The sequence below is a fragment of the Colletotrichum phormii genome (genome assembly GCF_030913505.1).
Source record: "Colletotrichum phormii strain CBS 102054 chromosome Unknown BDP81scaffold_3, whole genome shotgun sequence".
NCBI classification, from domain to species: domain Eukaryota; kingdom Fungi; phylum Ascomycota; class Sordariomycetes; order Glomerellales; family Glomerellaceae; genus Colletotrichum; species Colletotrichum phormii.
In genome coordinates, this window is record NW_026851445.1 from 2,580,704 (window position 1) to 2,592,815 (window position 12,112).

Consider the following 12,112-nt stretch of genomic DNA (forward strand, 5'->3'; position numbering starts at 1 on the left):
ACACTCTGCATGCCGGCCCATTCGTCTTATCTACTTTAGCCCTTAGACGTTGGGTGTTTTGGGCCACTAAAGACGGCTTATGGTCGACAAATTGAGGATAAGATGCGCCGGGGTAATACCTATATTACGAAGGAGGACTTCTTCCCTGCATTTCATAACGCTTTCACGCAAGCCCTAACGGTAAAAAACATCCAGGGAGGCTTTAGAGGGGCCGGGCTTGTTCCTTTGAGTGCCGAAAGTGTGCTTTCGAAGCTTGATGTTAAGTTACACACTCCAACACCCCCAGGGTCCCTACCAACAACACCCCCCGCGTGGACTTCTCAGACGCCAAATAACCCAACAGAGGCCTCTTCTCAGTCCGAACTCATCAAAAGGAGGATCTCCCGCCATCAAAATAGCTCCCCAACTTCAATTATTGAAGCTGTAGAGCATTTATCAAAGGGAGCGCGGGGATTTATGCACCAGATTGCCTTATTAAGGTCGGAGGTCCAGATCCTCCGGGAGGAAAATAACCTACTTAGCCGACGCAGGAGGGCTGAGAAAACACGTCTCAGACAAGGAGGAAGTCTTACTGTAGCTGAGGCAGAGGACATTCAGTCGCAGAGAGAGGCTACGGCCCAGATTGAGGAGGAAACGCGCCAGAGTAATGGTCGTCGGCCGAGGACAGAAACAGGTCGACGGCGATGTGGCGTCTGCGGAAACACTGGCCACAATGCGCGAACATGTCAGTTTAATGAAGAAATATCTGAGGAATAGGATTCAGAGTAGTTTCAATTGATTTTATGTTTTTAGTGTTGCTCCTTAGACAGATTTATAATGTGATCATGGTTAGGTGGGCAGCTCGCTTATCAAGTACGTTACTCAATTCAAGAGATATAATTAAGCTGTAGTTAATCAGCGCTGAGATTCAGACTAAAGATAAGCAACTGATCACATACCTTGAGCTACTGGGTGTTTCCGCGAAATCGACATCTCCAGGCCTGTCTTCGAGGGCAACCACATCAATTGGAACTTCGTGGCTAAGGCCATTTCCATCTTCTGTGTCAACGATTCTCGTATTTTCCTTGTTCTTTTTGTATTTATTATTTCGATGCTGTTGGAGATTCAACCGCCAGAACATTTGCTGCATTGTTTCCTTGATTTTACAAGTCTGTTAGCTTCAAGCCTTGCTTACAGATAATTTGAAATAGCTCACTCTTTTTGTTGGTATCACCTCTATCACAGGTGATTGGTTCGAACCAATGGATTCGGGGGTGACGAAGGGTCAATTCTCTGTATTGACTGATTCTGCGTGACATGTAAAAGGGAGGTTCCAACTGTAGGTTGGGTGGGCAGTCGGAATCTATTCAGGGGTCGTAGTTGACCCCTGCGCTGCCCAGCCTCGAGGTCGAATTGGACTTCCAATCCGACACTTTTCCATGAATGGCATACTGGAGTTTGTTAGCTCGAGGTGCGGTGTTATCAGGCCAGAATAGTCGCCCATGGTCATGATCATCGAGGTATGATTGTGACATCTCCATGAGAGCGTCTCGTTGTTCTTCATCTCTCCATTCGTGACATGCGTTGCCTTTCCAGCCTTGGCTCGTTACGAAAGTTTTGCGGAAAACCCGAATACTATCAACGAATGCTTGGCATCTCGGCAACTTAGGGTCGCCGTAGTCAAGCTGCTCTCGCAACTGGGTGATTGACAGCGCAGCATCCCATCCAAGCCGAATCAATCAATCAATCAATCAACCAATCAATCCAAGGCCATTTTCCCATTCAATCAGACAAGCCTACAGCGCCGAAAGCTTGGCTGACTTGATCAAGCTAACGTTGCCCGGAAAAAGGAAAATACGGGCTCCAGACTAATCATGGTTTTTGAAATAATTTTCAAAAAATGAAAAAAAGTCCATCCGCGTATGTTACGGACGTCGAGTTGGTGATGCCCTCACGTTAACAGGTGGCCAAGTGGGGCCGGCACTTCCTGGCAGTACTAGCCTGACTGCTAGGTCCTGCCAGGAAGTGCCAGTAAAACGCGTCGACAGCCGACCTAGCCACGCGCAATACTCTCGACGCCTTACCTTACGCCATATGGAAGGGTCGGCGGTTCGTCAACGTTGACGCCATCTCGAGGAAGGGTAACCGAGGCCGTACCTCTTGGATCACAAACGAGGGCATCTTTGTCTACGAGATCCTTGCCAACGGCGTGAGGGGTAATGCGTACTGGGTTTGCCGACGCTGCGACGAGGCAGGGTTTCTAGACTAGCCCTTCAACGCTAACGCCACATCTGCTGCTGCCAGGCATCTCGAGAACGAGCACTCCATCTTCCGAGGTGGCAAGAAGGCTGGCTATACGTCTTCTGATGAGGCTGACGCCCCTGGGCCTCCATCCAAGCGCCACCAATCTCTTCCTATCGCCATACCTAAGCGGACAACTACCCAGATCGAAGAGCTAGCTGTGGGATTCCTCGTTGATACCAGCAACCCTCTCACAACGTTCAGCAACCAGTACTTGCAGCACATACTCAGCCTATTTAATCACGACGTCAACGCCCAGATCCGGTGGTCGAGATCTAGCCAGAGGGAACAACTTCGACGGCTCTACATATCCAAGAAGGAACAGATCAAGACCGAGATACAGAGGGCAATCTCGAAGATCCATATATCGTTTGACTTGTGGACCTCACCCAATCGATACGCTATCGTCGCCATCTACAGCCACTTCATCAACCAGTCGGGTAAACAGACGCAGTACCTCTTAGGTCTCCGCCGCCAGCCTGGTGCTCACTCTGGTGAGAATGTTGCTACCACGATACATACTGTTATGAAGGACTGGGACCTACTCAACAGGATTGGTGTGACAGTCTCTGACAACGCCAGTGCTAACGACACTTGTATCAAGGCTCTCTACCCATCTCTATCACATTTATATACAAAAACTGACGCTCAACAACGTCGAATTCGATGCTATGGCCACATCCTCAACCTCGTTGGCCATGCCATCATTCATGGCGTTGATGAGGAGGCATTTGAGGAAGAGTCTGACCGTCTTATTAACGCTGGAAGAGTGAAAGAGGACCTAGCCTACTGGAGGACTAGGGGCCCAGTCGGCAAGCTCCGGAACATCATCAAGTATATCAGATCATCGCCATAACGTTCTGAGTGCTTCTTAGCAATCAGTAACGAGGCTGCTGATGATGATGATGCCTTTACTCTGTGGGAGGAATCGTCACAAGAGCTGAATCTGATGTTGAGTAACACTACTCGATGGAACTCGACATACAACATGATCAACCGGGCCCTACTCAAACGCACCCAGATCAACGGTTACGTACGCCACACTCTGGGCCTCGAAAATGACCAAGATCACGTCCCAAGTGAGGATATCCTCACTAACGAGGATTGGCAAGTCCTCGTCGAGTTAAATAAGGTTCTCGAGCCCCTCTATAAGCAGACCAAGAGATGTGAGGGCTGGGGCAAGGCTGACGGGCATGGTCGACTCTGGGAGGTTCTGGCAGGCATCGAGTATCTCTTGGATCGACTTGAGGACTGGCGCAAGCTCTACGATACTCTTACTACCGAAGAGATTAACCTCACGGCTACCCAAGTATCCCAAAGTCTTTCATCACAGCTATCTCGACCAGCAAGGGCATCGCATCGATCTGCCAGAACGCCAGTCTCGCAGACCCCATCAATCAACAGTATCCCAACTCATACCCAGTCTGACTATATCGCTACTTCGCAGCAGAGTCAACCGCGCCGCCCCCAGGGTATTAACTTCGACTCTCACGGATACTTACGCCTATCGATTATTAATGGTTGGCAAGTACTTAACAAATATTACCTCAAGCTTGGAGAGTCTCCTCTCTACGCCGCAGCAGTGATCTTACACCCTGGCCGGGGCCTACGATGGCTCAAGAAGCGTTGGAACACCCCAGAGACGCGAGGATGGCTTCATGACGCCCAGAAAGGACTTCGAGACTATTGGGAGCAATGGTATGCCGAGATGACTACCCGTCCTAAAGAATCAACCTATCCAGAGCCTCCTCCAAAGCCTCCGCGAGGCTCTTTTGTATCGACCGCAGTTCCTCCGAGGGTTGAAGACTCTGACTATCGTCAATGGTTAAACAGCAGCCTCCATGACGCTACTATCGACGAGGTTGACGAGCTGGATCGATACTTCACCCTCTCAGTTGCCCAGCCCGTCGACGATCCTATTCAGTGGTGGGTTTCACATCAACAGACCTTCCCAACGCTCAGTAAACTTGCCCTCGACGTCTTTGCTATCCCAGCGATGGCGACCGACTGCGAGAGGGCATTCAGCCTTGCCAAACTTACACTGACGCCACAGAGGCTATCCATGAAACCATCACTGCTTGAGGAGACACAATGCCTCCAGAACTGTGTTCGAGGGGTCAGCGTTGCTGTTGGTGGGCATTACTTCAAGCGGAAGGGTTGACGGAGGGCAGGATGACATCAGAACATCAGATAATGTAAGTTTCTGACGCATAGAGACTTCGTGAGAGCTTCACTGACTTCCTAAATAGGTAATATTAATCAATTCAATCCAAGCCAGTCAAATCAAGCAAGCTTTTTGTGAAAAATCAGTCAATCAGACAAGCCCGTCACCCAAGCTTGGCTTGATTGATTGGTATGCAGCGCTGGTGATTGAAGGAATCGATGTGAGACTCCTGACATTATCCATAGTGAGATTGGGTTTCTTCGATTTTGAACAAGATGATGGGGAAAGCGATGACGAGTGGAAGAGAAGAAGAGTGCAAGAGAAGAGATTTGGAAGAGAATAAGAAAAGGAGGGAATAGCCTGGTTGAATAAGAGTGTTGGACTCTGTCGCCGCGTCGTCAATTCCAGCCGGGGTAACTGCATCAACCTAGCTGACACCATTCAGCTCGGATTTCTCTTACCTTTAACGGCGATGTACCTGGCACAGACTCGGTTGGAAATTCTCCTCGGCAGTTACTCTAACGGCTTCAATACCCTTCTCGGACAGGGACATCTGGAATGTCCGCTTTACCACCTGCTCAGCTCGCCATCGACTTGGATCGAGGGTGAGAAGACGGTGTGTACAGATACCCAATCGCACAGATGGGAGACATTCATCCCCTCGAAGTCGAACGCTCAAGGTACATCAATCAGTCAAGGTTCTCATCTGGATTCTCTCCCAGTTTTTCTGGCAGCGGCATTACTGTGGAGGCAATACTACTGTATTGGATCTGATGATGATGATGGGAAAAGCTGAGCGCTGGCTGGGCTGGATATCTGGGCAAGGTGTAGGTGGTGCAGCTCCGAGATTTGAAGGAGCTGCCTCACGTGACCCACCTGCACCTGCCACAATTACTGTATACTGTAATTGTCAGAGCCATCCCGGACAAGGACTAGTTAGCGGTAGTAAGGAGTCCAAGCAACAAAGGAGCAGCTCCCATATATATACAGCGCAGGGAGTACACGTCGAGGGAGGAGCAGATTTCAGTAATTCATCATTCTACCCCTAACTGCAGTTGGCCTCTGAGAACTTCCACCCTGCGTCAGCACCCCCAACTTGACAGTAATGCATCTTTCACACGTGGACCGCAGCCAACGACAAGGCGGAAGTTGAAGCGAGAGAGAGAGGAAAAGACGATCGACATGACGTTCGTTCAGTCATATTGATGTTTCATCTCTCTCAATGCAACAGGAGTAGCTTTCCCCACCAAAGGTTCGGAGGTCATGTCCGATGATGCTCTGGAATCATAATCAAAGGGGGTTCCCCGCGATAACAGACGAGACGGATGATGGTTTGTCTCTGTAAGCAATTTAATTCGTGAACGAGTAATTTTTCGTGTCTCCAGCTATAGATCTATAATTCACATAGAAATATGGAATGAATGTATGTGAGCCTCGTCCTCTCTGCTCTCCCTACTTCTCTTCGATTCAGTAAGTCGTCCCACCCCCTTTTGGCCCCCCCTTCAACATCATGGTCTCAAAACATCGTCACCAACTACACTCAATTAATTAACTGTCTTCTACTGCCACAATAATACAGTCATTATTATCCCCGGGTAATTCGACCCCTGCGAGTCGACTGGGACTAACGAGACGGTCGCCAGAGTCCTACTGAGCTCTCTTTATGTCCTGGATATTGGCGAACTTGGTGTTTGGGTCTGTTGGGACACTCTTCTTCTTCCTGGGTGCCATGCGCTGAACTTTTGATTCCAGAACTCGAACTTGGTGCTGGGTTGTGGCCAATTGGTAGGCCTGCTCGCTGAAGGCTTTTTTCACCTTTCTGAACAGCAGTCGTTGAGTGTTCCTATCTGGACTGAGCTCTGTGGATAGCTTCAAGTGCCCACAGAGCTCCCCAGCCTTCCTAGGAGTCGACCAGTTAACAACCGACGTCGCAGATGCCCAGTCATCGTCATTCCTGGTATTAGCAGTTACTTGGCCAGTATTTGCGGTCTGGTTTAATGGTGTAACTGGGCTGGGCAGTACCATTGGATTGGTCAGCGGTTTGCTCATGTTGGGTGGCCACAGCCCAGTTGCTTTCCAACCACTTCGTATATTAGACTTCGTCAAACCAGCCAAACGAGCAGCATCGTAGCAAGTTAAGAAGAAGCGCTTTCCAACGATAGTAGAACTATCTACTATTTCGCATTTGCCGAGCTCCTTCCTGTAAGCAGACTTCCCAGGTCCAAACACTGCCATATCCAGGGGCTGGAGGACATGGGAAGTGTGTGGTGGCAAGAATAATAAGTAGAGGTTGTTAATACAGCACTCCCACATAAAGTCAGTCGTCGTATGACTCCTATGTCCATCCAGAACCAACAGTCGAGGTTCCTTTTGCGGGTTAACCCCCCTCTTCATAGGGGTGTCAGTCTGGGGCAAGAAAACCTTCCTCAACCAGTCAAGGGCAGCCTTGTCAGTGGTCCAGCCATTATCTGTTGCTGTGAACTCCCAATTACGGTATGGGCGAAGTTCAAGAGGAAACCACTGCTGCTGCACTGTCTTCCCCTTGTATATGACCAGTGGTTTAATGGCTCTGTTATCAGCAGAGATACACTCGATAATAGAGACCCAGGCACGCGATCCAGGCTCTTTCTTTCGCACTTCTCTGGCCTCTGCCATGCCCAAGACCAAGCCATTAGATCCCTTGCCCTCGAGGATGCCAGTCTCATCCATGTTGTACCTGTTGGCCTGTTTGATGTCGACGATCTCTGGTATGTCGAGTAATCGAAACCAGGGCCTAATTACCTCAGTAGTTGCTCCATTAACACGTCTGGAATCGATGGTGCGACTTCTCTGGACCTTAATTGATGGGTTCCTCTTAAGAAAAGCATCTATCCATCTCTTTCCAATGGGATTGGTATCCCCCTGGGCACGCAGAACTCGCTCAGCAAATTCCTTGACTTGTTCATGTGTTGGTGCAACACCCAGAATGTGCTGAATGCGAACTCACTCAGCCAGCTTAACCTCCTGCCAAGGAGGAAGCCTCTGAAGCTCAGCGAAAGCCCTCGCTCGATTCTGGTGGCCCTTCATACGATTGCGAAGTGTTGATCTTGGTATCCCATAGTCAATCGAGGCCTTGTGGAATGAGAGACCGTTTCCAATGGCATCAAGAGCCTGATTAATCTCATTTTCGGTATACGAGACCATGACATATCGATAAATAAGTGTGCAAAAAGAATTGCATTTGGACGATTTTTGTAATTGTTGTGGTGGTTTGTACATTATGGGTTGGATTATAATGAGGTGGCTGGGAAGGATTTGATGGGGGGGCCAAATGTAAGGGGGGGCCAAAGGGGGGTGGGGCGACTTATTTCTTTAATATATTCCTGGTTTCTTTGTTCTACCATGACATCTCGAGCTGGATATAAATAGGATTGTATCCGGTTTCTGTTTACAAATCCTCGCTCTTTTCTTTCTCGTTGTCTTGCTGTAGCGTGGAAAGATCGATTGCAAGTTGATCTATTTCCTGGCCGTTATCTGCTCGTAGTTGACTAGGTAGCTTTATCGTAACTTGCCCTTCGCCGTCCTCCCCGAAGCAGCTCCCGAGGTATACTGCTTCTACTGATAGCTCATGTCTTAAACTTCTTAGTACACATAGCCAACTATCCAACCCGCCTCCAATAAGATTTACAGACTCTAGGCCGACTACTCGGAGTGTTTCCTGATGTTTCTTGAGGAGCCCGGTGAGCTCGCCCGCGGTACAGTCTAGATACTCTAGCCGTAAGGCTTGGAGTCCGGGGATAAAGAGAAGTTGCGACAGTTCTGGAAACTGATGCCTTTCGTCGCGGGTCATGAAACATAAGCTGAGGTCGGAAAGTGCTTTAAAGAGCCCTAAGAACCGAAGGAGATTTGCCACCCAGCCGCTCGATTCTCCACGTATAGGATCGGTAGCTGGTAGGCTGTTTATAGTCTCAGGGTCAAACCCAGCATGGCTAGGCGTTGGGTTCACGATGAGACGTAAATTCGAGACTGTTTCCAGTCGACTTTTGACGGCCATTTCTAATGGGCTTGGAAGGAGCAACATTGTGGGAGTGACACAGGTGCAGCCTGCCATCATATCCCCGAACTCGATGAACATCTGCTCTATGGGGAGACGGCTCTGTACCACTGCGTATAATAGTGTCCGTATGGATACTGCTGCGTGTATCATGCTGTTGGGAAGCAAGTCGGAGACGAATCGGCTTGGGAGCGTCCCTGCCCGGCGACCAAGGCGGAAAGCGCCCCAAGGCCGGGTGGTATCGTCTATGCCGACCCTTGTGCAGTTTTCCAGGCCGGAGAGTGCTTCTGCCAAAAGGCTCATGTGAAGCTTCTGGCTGAAGAACTTTCCTTGCTTGTTCCATTCATCTCCGTAGCCTCGGCAAATGGATTCCCACCTGTCGTCCCCTTCGAGTACCGGTTCATCGTCAAGACGCCTGACGATGTCGTACTCGTCATTAATCCCGAGATCAAATAGTTCCTCCCGGCTCATATAGTGCTCGGGCTGGATAAGGTGGTCGATGCAAAGCTCGACGCCCTGTACAGCTCTACCCAGCACGGCATCATGCGAAATAGCAACAAGGTTCTCCAGGCTCTCCTTCTCGAGCATGACGTGCCGCGTGCGGAAGAAGCGTGCTTGGAAGCACAGGGACGTCTTCTCCGCCATTTGTCTGCAGCTCAGCCGCAGGGCCAGCACGTCGTCGGGGCCGAGTATACTCGATACTTCATGAACCACCTCGGTCGGCAAGGCCAAAAGGTTCACTTGCGCCATGGCTACTTGACAGAGGAACTACCGCAATTTGCGGTTTTACCAGCGGCAGTGTTCTCTATTTAAAAAGCCCCAAGGCATTGTATCAAGCGCGGCGGTGGGTCGTGGCGCAACCCCGCACTAGCGGAACTGGGATCACGTGATATAACACGGGAATACCTGGGCACGTCTTGAGGCCATTGGTCCGATGGTGAATAAGTTTGCGCTGTCTTAGAGTAAAATGCTCGAACTTGTTACCTATGTGATGCCCTCTTGTAGAGTCATGAGTAATTCGCAGTACGCCCGGACATTGCTAGGCAAACCGAGGAGGTAGTGAGCTGCTGTCCTTGACGTCTCTGTTGTCGGTGTCTCTCTTCCCTAGAACCCCACTTGCTGGAACTTCTGAACACATACCTCGAAAGGTACCCACTGTTAGTAATTGTTAAGGTTATAGAGGGCTACGGCCCACTGCACTATCATCTCTCAACATCAGCCCATACGAGCTGAATTCCACGACCATAGCGGTCTCCCTAGATATAGGGCCATCGATCACGGTTCACGGGGACGCCGGTATATCTCGGCGGTCGGGACGAGTCCGGAAGCCGACTGCAAAGGTCAGAGTGGTTGAGCAGGTCAACTACCAGGACAATTCTGAGCTCAAAGACGAGATCAATAAGCTTTCGAATCTGGTCCAGGACCTCCTGCGTCGGGACGCCGAGAGGGAATAGTTTTTAAAAGACTATTTGACGAAGATCGAATTCTTAGAGAGAGAGCTTCAGGAGGAGAAACAGCGTTCAAACCGGCATTAACGTGGTCTAGTAAGGTCTATATACGCTATTAGCACAGGGCCTAGCGAGACTGACCTGAGTTCCCAGGGGCATCCCTCGTACATAACCCAGAACTAGCCGCCCCTAGTCCGTTCATACGCGGCGGCGGCGAGCCAGCCACTATCCAAAAGACAGGATAAACCAACGCCAGCCAAACAAGCCGCAAAACAAGCTATAAACCGGACGGCCTTAAAGGATCTATACGTCTTTACGCGTTTATCGCCTGAAAGCCCGCTTCGGAACGAGAAAGCCTACGATATATATATCTTCGTTTAGGAAAGGCTAAGTCCCTAAGCCCGAGAAGCCCTCAAGGGGATCGACTATGTTAAGATAGGATTAGTACTCCTACCTTTATTAATAGATAGTACAAAAGTCCTACTAGAAAACAGAGAATAGATCGCTACCCTTCTCCAAGCGCAAGCGATCGAGCAACGCGATACCTAGATCCGAGCCTATATCGCAAACATCCCTTATACCAGGCATTATCTAGTAACCAATACTAAGCTGGAAATCACGACCGAGGAGCTCCTTAAAGAGATCCAGGTCTCGACGAAACTCAAGCCTAAAAAAGCACACTTCTCTAGGAAGGACGAAGTCGAAAGGCTAGGCACAGTAATAGCCTAGTTCAAGGCGGAAGCCATAAGGCAACTACCAAGACGCCTCCGTTTAATAGGTGCTAGCGTTTTTATAAACCTATAGTTCCCGAAGGAGAAGAGGTCTCCTTAATATCTCCGCTGCGGCGGTTTTCATAGCGAACGAACGTGCACCAGAAGGAAGAGATGCCTCAAGTACAGCTCTCCTTCCTACACAACTGATCAACACCGGGCACCCTGCGGCGGCACTAAGGGTCACGATGGCTGCGACTGCCCCTTTAAATACCCGTCGTATAACGGGCCTTACGCCGCCTTCGATGCGACTTGCCCTATCCAACCTAAAGTGGTGAAGGGGGTAATCCAGAGGAGGGATAAGGCTCAGCTACGGGCCATCCGAGCTGAGGGAGAAAGATTATGGAGAAATACGACCTAGCAGTCGCATCGACATTCCCGTAAAGAAGAATAAGCGATAGACTGTACCCCGGCGAATAAGATACAAAAAAAGAATATAACCCTTTAAAACCCTATAAATTATATAAGCGAATGTAGGTAGGCGGGTATCCGCCCACGAAATAGCACTAAACCTAGCTTACGTAGCCTAGATCGATATATTCTTAATATAATAGCCGTTTATCCGTTCGGAGGAGAGGAGGCTCACAAGACACTACCCAGGTTTTAAGACTTTCACCCTAGTGGATAACTGGACCGAAGACCGTCCTAGGGTACTTACCTACCTCCGTAGAGGAACTGGGGTACGAGGCGTATAAACACGGCCTCTACCCGATCTATCTATAGACCTACTCTTCTTATAACTCCTCTCGGGAACGAAGGAGGTCCTTATAGTTATTAATATATATAACGCCCCTCGCGGCTCTCTGCAATCTGGCCAGGCTCTCAGGAACATCCTAGCGGCCTGGTAACCCAAACCTAAGGATCGAGTATTGATTGCGGGGGATTTTAACTTATACCATTGGACGTAGTAGCCCGAGGCCACGAGTTCCCCGGACGCTGAAAACCTAGTAGAATAGGCAGAAGCCGCCAGCCTTGTCCTAATGTCACCTATAGGTGAACCCACGCACAAAGGCGGCAACACCCTAGATTTATGCTGGGCGTCCAGCAACCTCCATGGGGCCTCCACCAGCATAGAAACGTCACTACACACGACATCAGACCACGAATCTCTACTTACCCAGGTCCCCTTGGCCCTAATCGATTCACCCAGCCAGACTCCGGGAAGGTTTCGGCTCGACACGATGGACGAGGAGCTTTTCCTCGGCATCATTAAACGCAACTTACAACCAATACGCCGCACTACAAGCAACATCCAAGACCCACAGTGTCAAGTTGGGATGTTGACGCAGGGTGGAAGCTCTCAGAGGCCAACTGCAGTTAGGGGTAGAATGATGAATTACTGAAGTCTGCTCCTCCCTCGACGTGTACTCCCTGCGCTGTATATATATCTGAGCTGTTCCTTTGTTGCTTGGACTCC

General features: G+C 49.8%; 1 protein-coding gene across 1 annotated transcript; it reads right to left on the bottom strand.

Moving 5' to 3' along the window:
• Window positions 1–7,777: 7,777 nt before the first annotated feature.
• On the bottom strand, window positions 7,778–9,257 carry BDP81DRAFT_419133 (uncharacterized protein). The gene has a single exon (XM_060589746.1). It carries the CDS (start codon window positions 9,225–9,227, stop codon window positions 7,872–7,874), a length of 1,356 nt encoding a protein of 451 aa, XP_060450121.1. The 5' UTR covers window positions 9,228–9,257; the 3' UTR covers window positions 7,778–7,871.
• Window positions 9,258–12,112: the final 2,855 nt, after the last annotated feature.

Excerpts from the sequence above, each read along its gene's own strand:
- BDP81DRAFT_419133 (XM_060589746.1), bottom strand. The coding sequence starts at position 9,227 with ATGGCGCAAGTGAACCTTTTGGCCTTGCCGACCGAGGTGGTTCATGAA.